The 16,188-nt window shown below is 31.4% G+C and overlaps 1 protein-coding gene across 4 annotated transcripts; it reads left to right on the top strand.

Annotated features, from left to right (window-relative positions):
* The first annotated feature begins 2,356 nt into the window (after positions 1–2,356).
* On the top strand, positions 2,357–6,769 carry LOC148629049 (uncharacterized). Of its 4 annotated transcripts, none has more exons than XM_088543026.1 (2): positions 2,357–2,596; positions 5,437–6,769. In XM_088543026.1, the coding sequence occupies exon 2, from the start codon at positions 5,449–5,451 to the stop codon at positions 6,385–6,387; it is 939 nt and encodes a 312-aa protein (XP_088399152.1). In that variant the 5' UTR covers positions 2,357–2,596; positions 5,437–5,448; the 3' UTR covers positions 6,388–6,769. The 4 variants fall into 4 exon arrangements, with proteins under 4 accessions (XP_088399152.1, XP_088399123.1, XP_088399143.1 ...); XM_088542997.1 differs by lacking the exon at positions 2,357–2,596 and adding an exon at positions 2,638–2,828; XM_088543017.1 differs by lacking the exon at positions 2,357–2,596 and adding an exon at positions 4,786–4,909.
* Positions 6,770–16,188: the final 9,419 nt, after the last annotated feature.

The raw sequence follows: 16,188 nt of genomic DNA, 5'->3' as shown, positions 1-16,188 counted from the left end.
AAGTAATAAATACTTTCTTTTAATTAATTAATAAATTTCTTATTAAAGTAATGAAATATTGTAATTTGTTTTAGACTTGATGTTGGTGGTACCGTTCCATACATGTATATCGTCATTTTTCGTAGTAAAGCAATCATTTCACCCGCAATTATACAGGTGTCAATTTTCATGTCTTACGTCTAATACATCTATTGCAGTTTGTTTTAAGTTAATTTTGCGCTATCGACGCACCTTCTCGACTCCCCGTGTTTGCTACTGGAGGGTTTTTTATCATAGCTATTTTTCTTCTAGTTGCTAAAATTGTCGCAAAAATGTTCATGGTCGACTTACTTGAAGAATGTTGCGGTACCCTCTAACATACCGTTGGTTTGATTATCACCTCTGTTTGTATACTTTTATTTGTACATTGAACTTCAAACAAATAGATTGACAACACGCAACATCAGTATTTTATTAATTTAAATATTTGCAAATCGGAGGATTTTATTACCATATCTCCTTTTATGCTAATTGCAATTGCAGTGGACAATCTGGCCTTTTGTGCAGTTTGTTATGTGTCGTTTATTTTATATTGGAAACAAGAAGTTCGTTCACACATGTGAAAAAAAATTATGATCTGTAAAGCAGTTGGACAAGTCTTCGAAAACTGTTGGATTCTTCTTTAATTTATTTAAATCTGTATGTGAATTGTCCCCGTTTCCTGTTTTCAGCCATATTTTTTACCCCCTTATTCATTGTATTTTTGTCTTTTTTTATGATGCGGTATTTGCCGATATTTTCGAAATATTATAGTATGTATTATGTGTTTGTCTTGCCGAGTAAAAACCAAAGTTAAATGATTCTGAATTTATCATTTAAATCTTAGATTTCAGTACAAAATAAAACCTAAATGACTAAAAGTTATATTAAAACGGCGAATCTTTTGTAAACAAAGTCTGCGACCATATTTGTGTTTTTAAATAGTTTGCTGTATTTAATTGACCTCAGGCAGAGTATCTGCAGTTTTGTAACATCTCATCTGCTGAACTTTAGTGCAAACTTCTAGTTTCATAAATATTTTAGAGACGAAATCATTGATAATCGTTAGGTAACGTGCTAAATATTGACCATTTTGGGGGAACTTGAATATGAATTTCAAGTCATTTAAAGTCAGTGAAAAGGATTTAGTATTTGTTTTTCAATAACAAGTCAACTGCAAGAAGAGTATCTAAACAATTTACTACACTATTTTTTTCCACAAAGCGAAATTATTTAACCACGTATTGGTGCAATACTTTCGTCCAATTATTTAATTTCTGTCAATTATAATTTGTATGAAATTGCCCGTAAAGAATTGTGTTCATAATTACCAAGTAACAAATTTTAATGCATTATGATAAGTTTAGCAATTGTTCAACTTTGCTAATTGAAGATAGATATATATTTTATGATTTTTTTGCATGTATTTAAACAGTAAATATCACGGTTATAATTAAATTCTTTGTTTAATTGGCAAAGTTAAAATATCAAAACGCTACTATATCTAGTATTTTTCTTAAAACTGTCCGTAATAAAGAAGCCTAAATATGTTGTTAACCTTGTAGTAAATATTAAAACTACTAATACATGCCTTGATATACCACTATTATGCTGCTCAATTAGACCGAAAGTTGTCCACAAAAACAAAAACATCTCTAAAAACATTATCAAAATATTGACCGTGTGATAAAATATTAATACAAAGTAAGTACTTATGTGACCTCAATGAGGTTAATCCGAAACTCTGAAGTTTAATTGTCAAATGTCCTGTCCTAAATATTTCAGTTTAGTCGATAAAAAATAACCTCTTTGCTCATTACTTACATACTTTGAGCAAAAAAATCTACAGATTATAGTTTCTATGTTATCTCTATATTACAGAATTTACCCCCGTTTGCTGGTAAATCTTCTAGAAAGGAGGCCTGGGTATTAATTAGCTATGTCCTCCTACGTTTATCTCCATCATATTACGATTGAGACACTATTTAATATAAGGCAAGATTGGTTTCATCATTAAGTATACCGCCACCCTCATTTTATCTTTTCAGATTAGTACAGACTTTTATAGCAAAATAAATGGTGACAGTAAATTTCAGCTCAATAATCTAATATACTTAGCATGGTTTGTTTAGATTTGGTGATAGACGTATGATAAATGAAGATTTCATAAAACTGATTAAAACTGAAGATAGGAGTACAAAAGATTGTTAAAACCCCAATGACATTAGTCTTTTAATAATGATACATAATTTTAGGCCTATAAAATTATTAAACTTAGTCTTTACTTTTTTGCATGGACAATCGTCCGATCTCTATGTAAACTTTAATTTCAATATTTTTTCATACCATAAGACGATTACAACAATTTCATATTTAAGTAGGTATGCCTCGTGGTCCCTTGATCGTTTAAAATAACCCAACAAAAAGCGAAACCCGTGTGGGAATAGATACCATAAGTGATAAAAACTGCTTAATAATACTACTAATTGTTGCTTTATTGAAGAACAAACAAAAGCGGTGTGGTTGTTTTTTTGGATTTCTTTTGAACTAGTATTGGGAACAATTAGTTCCACCTCAGGTAAAATAATAAGTTGCTATTTTCATTAACACCTTATTTAGTTAAAACTTAGATATCGTATGAACAAATTTTAATGTGCCTTTTGCACGAAGGAACAAACAGATTTTCTTCGATATTCAATTAATTTTGTGGGATATTCGTGATTGTGGTAGATATTTTTGAAATAAGCAATTTGTTTAGAAATACATCATCAAAATGACATGCAAATCAAACTGCGGCCATCGTCAAGAAGGTAAGTTTTTCATACATTCTTGGTATTACCCCTACAGTTCTTGTTACCCACAATGTTTACATGTATTAAACTGCCTTTCAACAATAAAAACGATGTATATAATAGTGCCACGTGTCAAACACATTATTAATTAGGGTGAAATCATTCAATTCAACTAAGGATCATGATAAACGTAGTATATAACTTGAAAATTGTGGGAAAAAAATTATCCTAAATTGAAAAAATTAAAATAAGGTTATAAAAAAACCATCATAAAATATACGCAATAAGCTTTTTCCAAACCGCCGGCATATGATCTTGAACTCGATATCACAAAGCAATAAATCAAGCGATAAAAATTAACATCGTGCCAAAACATTACTTAAATTTTTTTTAAAGAAAAGAAATGTATCTCTTTCTAAACGCTCTAACACAATAGCACGACGTTTCCAAAAAAAATAGATAATATATATATATATATCATCTCTCCAGACATGGGCATGTAAACTTTAATAAAAACTCGACAAACATTCAACTCTTCGGGTAATGTCAACGCACTCTAAAATTGCATTATGTAATAGAGAACCGTATTGAATCCTATGACCTAGCCACTTTGACTTTTGTCAAATGAGCTACTTCACTGCGGAAAGTAGGTGTCAATCCGGCAAGACGTCGAACTTAATTTAATATATATTGTCGCATCTATAAGATTGCAATCGTATATCGCTCGATCAAATTGTGATGTCGACCATAAAACTTCTGTAGGGTTGATATAAACAAAGGCTAAACGTACCTTTGATTGAGAAGTTCATTTGACAATATCCAGGCTTTACAAATTAAGCCCATGTACAGATCACATGCTCGACGGACAATAACGAATCCAATGTAAAATCGATGCTCCATAGACTGGAGATGTTGGTTTATTGCCACTAAGAAAAGGGAAGTTTGCTAATCAACATGTCTATTAGATTTCATGTTAATTTGGGTTAATAAAATATAGGTAATCCTTGAAACTAGGATTATTCAGAGACAATACTCGGTACACCATCTATATAACGGAAACTGAAATTATAGGGCTGGGCTATTCGCTTTTCTATTTTCTGTACGAGCCATTGTAAAAAGCTGGCTCATAGGAATGTTGGAACAGATCGGCAAAGAATGGCATACAATGCGTACCCATAGATATCCCGATGGTCCGCTAGAATTGAAGTCCCCTTAATTTGATTAAAATGTAGACGACCAAAAATGTCAATATTTAACAACATCAGACCCGGATTTACTTTTAATTAGAATCAGTATGTTGTTTTGTTTTTTTTTAAAAGCCTTTTCAATATCTAGTACTAGATAAACATATATTTCAGTTCCCTGCTTTGTGTAAAAGCATTTGTGAATAATATCACGAAAAACCGATTTTAGCTTGTCATGTAGCAGTGCGGTGAAGAAGGTAGAAAAGTTTGTAAAATGCTACAACAAATAAGGCTACTGAAATAATTGCCTTGAATGCTTGAGAATCCACATCTGATTCAAGCCAATTGTAGAGTACGCTTTATCATAATAACACTTAATCCATCTTTGACTGCCTTGAGTGTTTCGATAGGGATAGGGGTTTACTCAGCAATAGATCGCTGTAAGGACACTTGTGAATCTTCGGTAGTCAATTGGGAGAGCCATAAAATAAGATTGTGTAACTCCCTTTTCATCGGAATAAAATCATCCAAATAAGAAATACAATCGACAGTTAAGGTTTGTGCTTAGATAGCTTGCATTGCATATCGTTCAATACACGCCATCTGTTCATTTAGGAAGTGCAGGAAATTTGCAAAGTACGTGGATCCAACAAACTCATAATTGCTAGTGTTAATTGATACTTTTATTGAACGTTTTGTAATTTTAAAGTGCCCGATGTGAATTATTGTCGATGACACTTTACTTTGAAAAAGCTATTTCAAAACCTATTTACATATAAGATTTCACAATTAAACACTAAAATTATCTACATTTAAACTCTACATTTGAAAGAATTAGTCACCATGTGGAGTAAATTTTATGATGTTTGTTTTTCTTCTTAACATTCGTGAAAGAAGAATGTATTGTACAATCAGGTAAACTTATAATATGCTGAACGTTTTAACCTAGAATTGTGAATTGATAAGTTCGAGTTGTGAAACGATTCACTGCAATTTTACTTCATTAACTAATAAAACTAAAAACGATTTAATCTGTTAGTATTGTTACTCAAGATTGAAAGAATTTAATTTCACAATTACGATACGTCCTGAGAAGCAACGTCTATCTGATGAAATGAAAGATATGATTTTTAACAGTAGGTTCAATATTTTAAGATTATATACATCGTTGTTTTGCTGCATATGTCGTTGTGTATTTACATGTGATTGTTTTTATTTATTTATTTTTTTTACATGTAAAAAAGAGCTGAAAATGATTAATTTGTACGTCGTTCAACATTTTATTCTAAAGGTGTTTTAGGTGGTTCGTGTTTATTTTGGAATTGTTGTTGCACTCAGTTCAATTTGAAATGTCATTACCATATAAAATACCATAAAAAGTTGAGAAATAAGTTTATAGATTAATTATAATTTTAAAATATATTCTTTATTGAATGTTACAGGCTGTTTGAAACATGCCAGATGGGCTAAGTGAGATAGCACCGTGTGTACCATCATTTTCTGAAGGAGTAAAATTCATAAACCCTGAAACAGCCGCTGCTACTAAACTTAAAATGGATCTAGAACGTTGGAAATACGAACACAATCTAAACAAAATAAATTTGAGATGGAAATTAGCAGAAGAGGCTTGTTCTCGGAATGTAGAACAAGCGAAAGATGAATACCTCAAAACTGTCGCGTACGGAAAAGCTTGTCAGAATCATAAATTTGAGAAATACGATCCCTTCAAAGGCGAACCTTTAGATACATCATTAAGGAGATCAAAGAAGAAAAAGAAAAAAATTATAAATTATAGACCCGATACATTCAAAACAGTACAAATACCAGAAATGGACGATCCAGATACCTTAGTTAATTCATTACCTCAACCGTTAACATTGGCTGCTTTAAACAAGAGTTTTCCACAAATCGCTTCTCGGGAATCGAAAGACAGAGAAACAGAAAATAAAAGTGTTGCAAATTCAAACTTCAATGCGCTTGTGTTGTGGAAAAGTGCTGCACATAAACTTTTCAATAAGGAAAAGCAGAAAAAGAAGGAAAGAAAAAAAGATGAGCTTCTTACGAGGAAAGCAAAAGCAAAGTTGACTGTTGAACGACCAGTAAGAAAAAATATTTTTCCCGGTGAATGTAAAAGCCCTGCAGCCCTAAAAAAGTTTATGGAACATGAGACGGAGCTTGTTTTACAAGAAATGACAGCTCCAAAACACAAGAAAGACGACAAATTTCGTAAAATGGTAGATAAAGCTCAACTTCCAAACCTTATTCGCAGAGACAGAACATTCTCCGCCATTGTGAGGGAATTCAAGTCATATAAAGAGGAAAAACAAGAGCGAAAGCACAAGAAAATGATAGACTATATCACACGACATTTCCATCAAAATACTGCACTGTGAGTTCCCCAATTAGTTCGCACTCTAGATTTTCTTTCAGTGTCAATGTAATAGCATGAACATTGTATCAAAATGAATGTCAGGACCAACTCTGTTTTCAATGACATTAAATATAATTTCACTGCTGTATTTAACAATGTATGTGACAACTATGGGTATTAATATATGTTTAAATCAAAGCAGCACCGTTATGTGTAATTTTAATAATAATACTATATACATGTATGTATATACTCTAAATCACTGCATGTAAAGTGCAGTTTTAACATTGTGATTACGAGAAAGTAAACAAATACTACATAGTTTGTGGTCAAACTTAAAAAATGACGTTTGAAACAGCTATATATGTTTATACGTCAATAGAGAAATACATCCTTTTTTACAACACACGTTATTGTTATCTGTTCTTGTACTCATCATAATCCGATTTTTTTTAATCAAATGAATAATGAAACTTTTTAATAATACATTCAAGTACTAAGTGGATACCGATTAACTTGAATTCCCGTGAGAAATTTTAGTTTCAGTAACACATTTCTAATTTAAAATTCCTTAATATTGTATCATTGTATCGCATTTTAAAAAGGAAGTTCATACTAGTTTACGTACATGGGGCAATTGACATTTTAATCGCAACATGTTTTTAAAATTGTTTTATCAATTAAACTTCGAAAAAAAATGTTGTTATTATACTAAAATTTCAAAGACTTAAAACTCCCTTGCAAAACCAAACGAGATTAACTTATTCCCTTGAAGATCACTATAACTAAGTCAGCTACAAAAATCCAATATATTAAGGACACTGATACAATGAACACAGATTCAATATTTTAATAGATAAATGTTTAATGTATAATTAGATAGGACTAGAAACTGAATTATTGATGCTAACTATGTCATATAAATTTTAAACACTTCTTATAACATTACTATTTGTTTGACTTGGAATTTTGTAACTAGATGTAGGAGTAAAGAATAATTGCAACAAAAAGTGCATCTACTGCATCTGTGTAGATAAACAACCGTAAGTACAAATGTCTTAGATGGGACATACAATTACTACATGTAAAGTATTTATTTGATATGCTTGCTCAACGTCACCAGTCAGAAGATAAACTGAAAACAGTATACATATATCATTACTTTTTTTTTATCTTTTAGAAAAAAAGATACAAAAGTCACATTCATGTTACAGTACCATTCGAATTTGAATGTAGGGAATACATTTCAAATTAATTATTTTTAACATCTAAGGAAGTAACAGAAATGTATTAAGTCTAGAAACTACACGAGGTTCATTTATACTTGGAACCAATGCTACGTGCAAATAGTTTTACATGATTACTCGATGACAATCGGCAGAAATAATATAAAATAAAGGATGTCAAAAATGTTCTCAAAGTGATGACAGGGACACGTTGTAAATCTTAGATCCTTGGATTAGACGGGTTTTGAAATAACATATTTATCACTAAATAGACTACAAAATTTCTATTTTTGCCGTGCGAGATTCCCTTATCTTATCTACGGGTTGAGACAAAAAAACGTACGTTTCCCCTGTAAAAATGAATTAATTGAATAAGGAATTGATGAACTATCATGTCTCAGCAATTTTTGTTTGAAATTTCCTTCAAATTAATAATTTTACCAAGAATAACTAGTGATTTTCTGCAGTTTGTTTATACTGTTTTGAAGTGACCTATATTTTATACCTGATCGTGACGTATCACTAGCCTGATACGCCACGATCAATTGTTTCAATACAACACTAACTCAAAGTAAGAAAAAAAATTAAACACCTGTTTTTCCCATGAAAAATTTGGAAATCTTAGTCACCCCGCTAGGTAAAATGTAATAGTTCTTTAACTGCGCGGAGCCTCATTTAAAATTTTCCCATCGGGCGTCTGAGATTTCCCTATCTTGTACTCGTACATCTGTTAGATTCTTATGATCTCATCTCGCTGTGGTTAGCTCTTAATTTATTTGAGTTGAGATGAAAACATTATACAAAGGTTTGTATCATATATAAATGGAAAATAAATAACCGATAATGAAATTAAATATAAATAAGGGTATTAACAATAATACCGAAAACTAAGCTGATCCATAGTCAAGTAAAGTCCAAAATAAATCTGACAATATAGATAATACATTACCGGAGTAGCTGGTGTTGCAAAGGTCATGACATGGTACTGGTATTTGAAACGAAGTGGTGGGTTAAATCTAGGTTTTACAGCACGCCTAACCCCCTCTGCGTGAATATACCGTTATTGATTTAGTATATGCGATAGTGTCATAATCGGTAAATTAGTGGTCATATCAGCACAAAGAATAATTTCCAATTGCAACCATTACTCATTGCTTTAAAAGAAACTGAGTATTTTTCAACCAAGGACTGGTAAAAAAGGATTTGGTAAGAGACCTTTTAAGACTCATTTCCTCATACCCTTGATTCTGGAGTCTGTAGAAAAAGTAGTCTCCATATTGTTTCATAAAGAATAATTTAACATAAAAATAAACACTTTGTTTTATGAAATATTTTTCTAAACATTGTGAGCAATAATCAACCGGAAAGCAAATTTCCTATGTGACCACGACATTTTTTGTTCTAATCCATTCTAACTTTTATTGACAGTGCTTTAATATTCCCGTGTAAATTGTCAGGTTGGATACCTATGGAAATCATTAAAATTATCATTTTATTAATAAATACAATATTTTTAGTAAAATATATAGGAGATATAATTGACAATATGAATCTCTTTTTTTGAGAACTGTTTGGAGATCAGAAAAAAAATCCCCACGTAGAATAGTAAAATTTTGCATGTTTTCTTGTCTTATTAAGTAGATAAAAACTATTTATCGGTGATGGCTATCATTAAAATTCGAAAATTCTCAACATACCTCTATCTAGTAATCTATGGGGATTTTTACAGTTTGAAAGTCAAAAGTAAAACGTTTGTATTAAAGTGTCCATTTCAAACGTACTGTGCCATCTTAAGTATATATATATAGGTTTATGTCTAAGTAATGTGCAGACACAGATGTATCAGTGGTCTCTTAAATTTCAAGTTCATTTTTTATAAATCTTCTTGCAATGAATATATTTATTTTCAGCTGTTAAAGTCTTTAAAAGTCTGCTTTTACGTACATGTTAAGATAGCGTAATACAACCAGTAAAAGATTAAATCAATTTACCAAACTTATGAATAAATTAGCTTGGACTGCATCTCCCTTACAACACGTTAAAGTCAAAATAAAACTAGAGACTTGCAACCATTTATTTTGTATATGGATCAATATTTCCTGACCTGAAAAGAGCGATTGAAATTAATTTGTTCATTTCTATCTTAAAAGTAAACAGTATAAATAACAAAATTCATACAGATATAAAAATATTTCTAGGAAAAAAAACATGCTCAAACTCATAGAACGATACATTAAACATACTCATAAAACGACACAGCAAACTTCCTCATACAACAATAATACTGTGTTATTGGATTTATCTAAATATTTTCAAGGTGAATAATTTAAGTTGTATAAATTAAGACCTGAAGACTTTTACTAAATACTGTTGCATCGTACTCTGTTGTCATAAAAAATAAAAATTACATTTCATTAAGTATAAAACACACTTTTAACTTATACAAGTGTTTTCTAAATGTAATTCAATAAGCTTGACATTATTTAGCAACAGATCAGTACAACAATGTTGATTCATATTTTTTGTTCCTTAGGTATGTACAATGCATGCGTTTTCTTATTCATTTTCACTAAAACAGAATATTGTAGATTTAGTTTTGGAGACCTTACACTTTATAATGTATGGTTTTGTAAACCATAACGATCTTAGACCAGGTAGTGGCGCTTAATATTCTTCCATTATATATTACTGAAATAAAATATTTGTCCCATATTTTAATACATGGAAAATAGTATAGTGTACATATGTTTTAGGAAATTCCTTATGTGAATAGAATAACAACTATACTTACTTTCCACTACGTGTTACAGTGGACTTAGGTGAAAATAAACATTAATGCGTTTGAACTTAAAATAAAAATAAAGTTCATGAGTCTTCTATTATTGGAACAACTTTCGTTTTCTTGTTTTATTTTCCCACCACTGTTCGAAGTGGTGGGAAAAATGAGCACTCACAAGAATGTTTTATCCGGCCAGGAACCTGCAGTCTAGTGGTTTTTGTGTTCATTGTTATTCGTTTTTGCGGTTTTTTACCTATGAAAACGATTTTCGTCCTTTATGAACAATTTCACTTCATTTATTGCGGGATCTTTAACAGCTTTATTTAAGGTATGGGTTTTGACCATTATTGAAGACCGTGTGATGACTTGTAGAAGTTAAATTGTTCGTTGCTTGCCTTTTGGGTGATGACTGTCTCATTGGCAACCATACCACATCGGCTGTTTTTATATTTGCAATGGTTAATTACCTTTTATTGTAAAGATAGCAATGGCTTTCGAATGTTACTTGTGTAAATAGTTTCGATAATCCACACTGTGTAATGTATTCGGCAATTAAACTCTCGGACTTTCACCCGCCAAGACGTCACAACATGATTATCAATCTGCCGATCACAAAATGTAAAATTTATGTTGAAAATCGCAAAAAATCTAGATCTATACAATTAATAGGGTACTCAATATTTTTGTGAATAACTTAGATATAACCTTTCGTGCCAAGAACGCAATAAGATTAAAACACGTGCATGGAACCAAGTTCCACACACTCGTTAAATATAGACGTTCATCGGCACCGCCACAATTTTCCCAATGAATTTTCCCGTTAATAAAACAATAACAATTATTCTTCCATTACGTATCCATATACCCATTTTTTTCCCCGCAAATGATGCGCATTATATTACAATATTATTCAAAATAGGCATTTGTTTGCTGTATATAGTACAAACAACAATTCTTCTTGCTTCAATTATTATCTAATACTCCTCCAATGTCGAATTATTGTAAAAGTTGACCAAATTGCATTTAAAATAGTCATATGTCATAAAGTTTGTTTTTAGAGTTTCAAAATGTTTCTCGAAAATGATAAAGTTCCATGATCATGCTTGAGAATTCTGTTTTTACACTTAACATGGGTCAATAGACTTGATTTGAAGATACTTGAACCTTAGTATTAAAAGAATTCTTAAAGATTATGCAGAGAAATTTCCCATTTCCGCCTACAATTTAGAAAAAAGTAAAGAATTTGTAATAGCAATACTTATCTGACATTTTATTTTTTTTATATTCAAAAAATATTAAAAGTCACCGAACTCTTGTCTTGTTATTCCGAAAAAAAAAATGATTCCTATTGCATTACTGTGATTTGCAATGTATTTGGATGGTATTTTTTTATTCATAGCCACTAGGTCAATGTCTATGCTGGTGGATCAGTAAAGTTTTACATCATATATTTTCTCCAAGATTTTACAAGGTGAACGAATAAGTATGCACGAGTAATTTAAAACCACTACGACATCTCGAAATATATAACTCCTTCAATTTATTAAATGTCTAATTCAAAATCTATAACTTGAGAACATTTTTTGCCGTCACGTGGTATTTTTTTTTCTACAAAAATGTTGGCTGTATATATGTTGGTTTCTTTGTAATATACTGGTATATGTTTACATGAATCTAAAAGTAAAATCAAACTCTTAGCTTAAATCGTCAACTAATGCTTCTTAATCATTTCCTTTTAGCATGCCCTATTTTCTTGAGGTGTGTCTTAAAGAAGATGATAAGCATAGTCTTCGTGTGTTTAGTATTGAATATAACTGGTAAGAGAATACATCAAAAACATTATCGTACTATTACAAAAAATATACCAAAGCATTAATCCTACTGCGATCATTACAATACACAGCAAACATCGGTTAATTTGCTCTTCTTTATATAAAGGTCGTTGTTAGTGCATACTGATACAATATATATTATAGATGCTTCTACAAGATTCTCTCGACATAACAATGGAATTTGAATGATCAATATTTGAGGATTAACCTACACTTAAAAACATATTTCAAAAGTATCAAACACGTATTATATCATAACCGTTGAAGGGGATTATACCTACAATATTTGAATAGCAACTATACTTACTTTTACGTGTTACAGTGGTCTTAGGTGAAAATAAACAGATCAGTACATCAATGAAGTTGTAGTTTTATTGTTTGGTTTTTTTTGGGGTGGGGTGGGGGTGGGGAGGGTGTTTTACTTGAAATTCTAATTAAAAAACACAAAGGTCATTAAACATGACTTCGAGATAATCCCGGTGATTTTTTAAAGATTACATGTAGAATACATGTTTCATATGTTAGAAAAAATTTTACTGAATCGGACTTGTGTATATTTGCAATATAAGTAAAATTTTTAATAACGTTTCTACTGATCGTTTTCTCGTCAACAATCTTGACTTTTCCTAAAAAGTGTGTTATTGTCGATCAAAATTAAAATCTTTCATAGTATCGAACAAAATTTGTCTGCTGAAAATACTTACTTCTATAAAACTTTGCAAGACGTTCCAAAAAGATGTTCCGGGTAATTAGATAGATCTTCTTTAAGATCTAAATATATAAATTCTAGACTGAACTGAATTTTTATGAAATGGGATAACATATTTTGTGAATTTCAGGAGTTGACATGTACATTTTTAAATTTGCTGCATACTATTCAGAGTCAATAAGTGGACTTGAAGCAGAAGCATTCTGTAGGGATATAAATGGTAGTTTACTTTACTTGACAGAGTACACGAAGGATGATCTTATGCAGCGCTTAATAGCAGTAGATATAAACAAGACTACAGAGTTAGTATAATGTTGGTATTACTCCATTGAATAGTGTAAGCAGATGACGATATTAAGAATAAAGATGTGACCGATCTATTATTAGGATGATTTTACATTCAAAACGTCGTCGAAGTCATGATTGAATTGGAAAAGCAATCTACTTAAATACGCTTTCTTGGTTGTTTTGGATATTTGTTTACTTCATTGTAATTATTATTGTTAGCTTTCGGCTTTTGTTTACAAATGAAAAACGGAAACTGATCCCAATATGATATAAGAAAATAAGCATAATTTGTGCATTAGTTAATGCATTTTGCACTTTCATTTTAGTCAAATGAAGTTGTGGACGAGGCATCGTGTGAGCAAAGAAAAATTCCAACAAGACAAGCAGTATAACGGAACATTGCCTCTTGAAGATGACGACAAAGATTTTAATCAGAATACTTTATGCATATATGCCACACTTTGGCTTTGGACAGAAACTGTCACGTGGCTACCTGTAAATTGTGATTACCAACTAGACGACTCAGGTGTTTTCTGTCTTTTTGTAGATAATGCGAATCTGGACCGTGGAGGTAAGTCCTGAAATTTTCTGCTTCTAAAACCTAATGACTGATGCACTTTACGAGAATATACTTTTGAGTAATGTTGGTTCTTATATCCATCTTTATAAAAGCAAAAGACCCTTACCTTACCGGTGCACCTGGTCCATGCTCCCTGTTTTAGTGGATTTCGCGATACTCATCTTTGTACGTGTAATTTTCGTTATTTTATGTCCTTTGTAATGTGTGTCTGTTTTTTTTTCTGTCTGTCTGGTCTTTGTCATTGGATAATGTTTTTATTTTTTTTATAACCACAATTATTTCTGCCAGAATCTTGGTTCCCGCAACCCCATAAAAGGCATCTCGTTATATAACTAAGAATAACCTTTTACTTTTCACTTTTATTTTTTCATCAAATTGCAGGGAAATCAGAGAGGTGGATTGCTACCCTTTTTATGGAAGCAGTGACGTGGGATGAAGCACAGAATTATTGCGAAAGGCAAGGCGCTAAACTAATAGAAATTGACCATAAATCGGTATATGAGGTAGACCTTCTTAAACTTCTACACACCAAGACCTGGTTAGAACAGTCGTAAGTCTTTTACAGATAGCAATAGCAATTATCATATTCAATTCCAAAGAAATTTATGTCTTTTGTTCAAAGTAAAAATCAGATTATGTTTTATTATTGGGCCAATAATCCAGTATTTAAATTTCTCAGTAAAATCCTTGCTTAAGGTCCCAAATACCGTGAACAACGCACCATATATTGGAAATATACCTTTACAATATATGAATGCTTTAAAGGACTCGGTCAGAAATTGGATAAAACGAGGACAAGGAGACCGAGAAATCGCTGTCAGAGTGAGTGAAAGCTGTGTGGTCATTAATCTTAAAACTTATCAGAGTTCTAGTTAGGACAATGAGCGTCAATGTTACATCAATTTGTCCACGATACACGACAAGTGTGTGTGTACCTGCACACAAAGTCCAAAACTGTGAGACGCATTTCATCCATTTAGCTTAAGTTAGGACCGATGTAGAAAATACTAACAATAATAAGACTTATGCTGCAATCACACTCTCCAAAGAAGAAATTATTTAAAAAAAATAAATCTGTTCTATCCTCTTTCGGTCTCTCTACAACAGACAATGATTGTAAACAACGCTTCATAGCTGGAAATCAAAACATACTATCAAGCTTCTTTCAAAACTATAAAATTCCATTCTAACAGGTGTCAAAGGGGGTCTTCAGGCTTATTAGTCCCTTTGTGACTACTTTAGTGGTTAAATCTAATTGGATTTTGCAAAATTCGAAAGATATTCTGAAAACTCGCAATGCTAGATAATGATCGAAATATAATAGCATAAAGACCTCTGATTTATGATTCTTTGTACTACTATTCTGAATACTCAGCTGTCCTTACAACACAAAAGTATTATGCACCGATATCACTCTATAAAAGATCGGACACCTAGATACAACTGTGTATTACTTCATAAGATTTCCTTTACGTGTAAAACAGATTCCGAAACACCTTCTACATATACTGAACATGTTAAAGAAGCTGGAATTTTTTATCGATAATATTTTTGTCTAGTATGATTGACGTTCTTTTCTACAATCTGCATTTTAATGGGGAAAATTGTGCTCTTGTATTCGTTGACCTATTTCTCTAATCTTACGAGGCTGGTTTTATTGCTGATCTTATTCAAAAATAAGAACATGGTTAAGTGAGGTCATTTGATGTCAGTTTATGCCAGATATATGACTGTTGTCTTTAAAAATCCTAGATTAGAGGATTTCATACCTACTGAAATTTACGGACTTTAATACCGCACTATACTACCTACGAATATAGGCTATTAGAACAGGGCGTTTTTTCTTCAATATGTATTAAATCATCATGGTCGACATAATGGTGCATCCTTCTTCACCATGATAACTGATTTATGTCATAGTTTTAGAGTTTTTTTTATATATTTATTATATTATTATATATTATAGGATATTTTGTAGCACTCGGTTGGTGTTTCTAGAAAAGCAGATGTTCCTCACCCTAAAGGCGTACCTGGTTTGTTCTCCAAGTTTTTATTGGAGACCAAGTGTGCTCATCATTTACATTTGTAATGGCGTATGTGTTATTTCATGGCCTTTGTTCTTTGGTTCTATTTTTCTTCTCTAGATTCTTATTTTTGGATCATTTTTTACCGTCCGAATCGTTGTTCCATTGAGTGCCCTTACAAGAATAATTTCTGTGATAAAAATTACCTTCTAAACTCAATATTGTCATGGAATTGATGAATATATATTCTTAGAATCATAATGTATCGCAAACCAAATAAAAACACAAAATCAGTTTCTAAAAATAAAATGTAAATCTGAATATTTATTTTTAGCGTATCCCGTTTCTGGGTTGGACAAAAAACGCTGCATTCAACAAATCAGTA

Source organism: Perna viridis, chromosome 1 (genome assembly GCF_037379345.1).
Source record: "Perna viridis isolate PV_CMFRI_1.1 ecotype Kerala chromosome 1, ASM3737934v1, whole genome shotgun sequence".
Taxonomy (NCBI): domain Eukaryota; kingdom Metazoa; phylum Mollusca; class Bivalvia; order Mytilida; family Mytilidae; genus Perna; species Perna viridis.
The sequence above is the reverse complement of the archived record's forward strand: the minus strand, read 5'-3'. Positions and strand labels throughout refer to the sequence as shown.

Bases quoted from the DNA above. Each gene is read 5' to 3' on its own strand.
- LOC148629049 (XM_088543026.1), top strand. From the start codon at position 5,449: ATGCCAGATGGGCTAAGTGAGATAGCACCGTGTGTACCATCATTTTCT.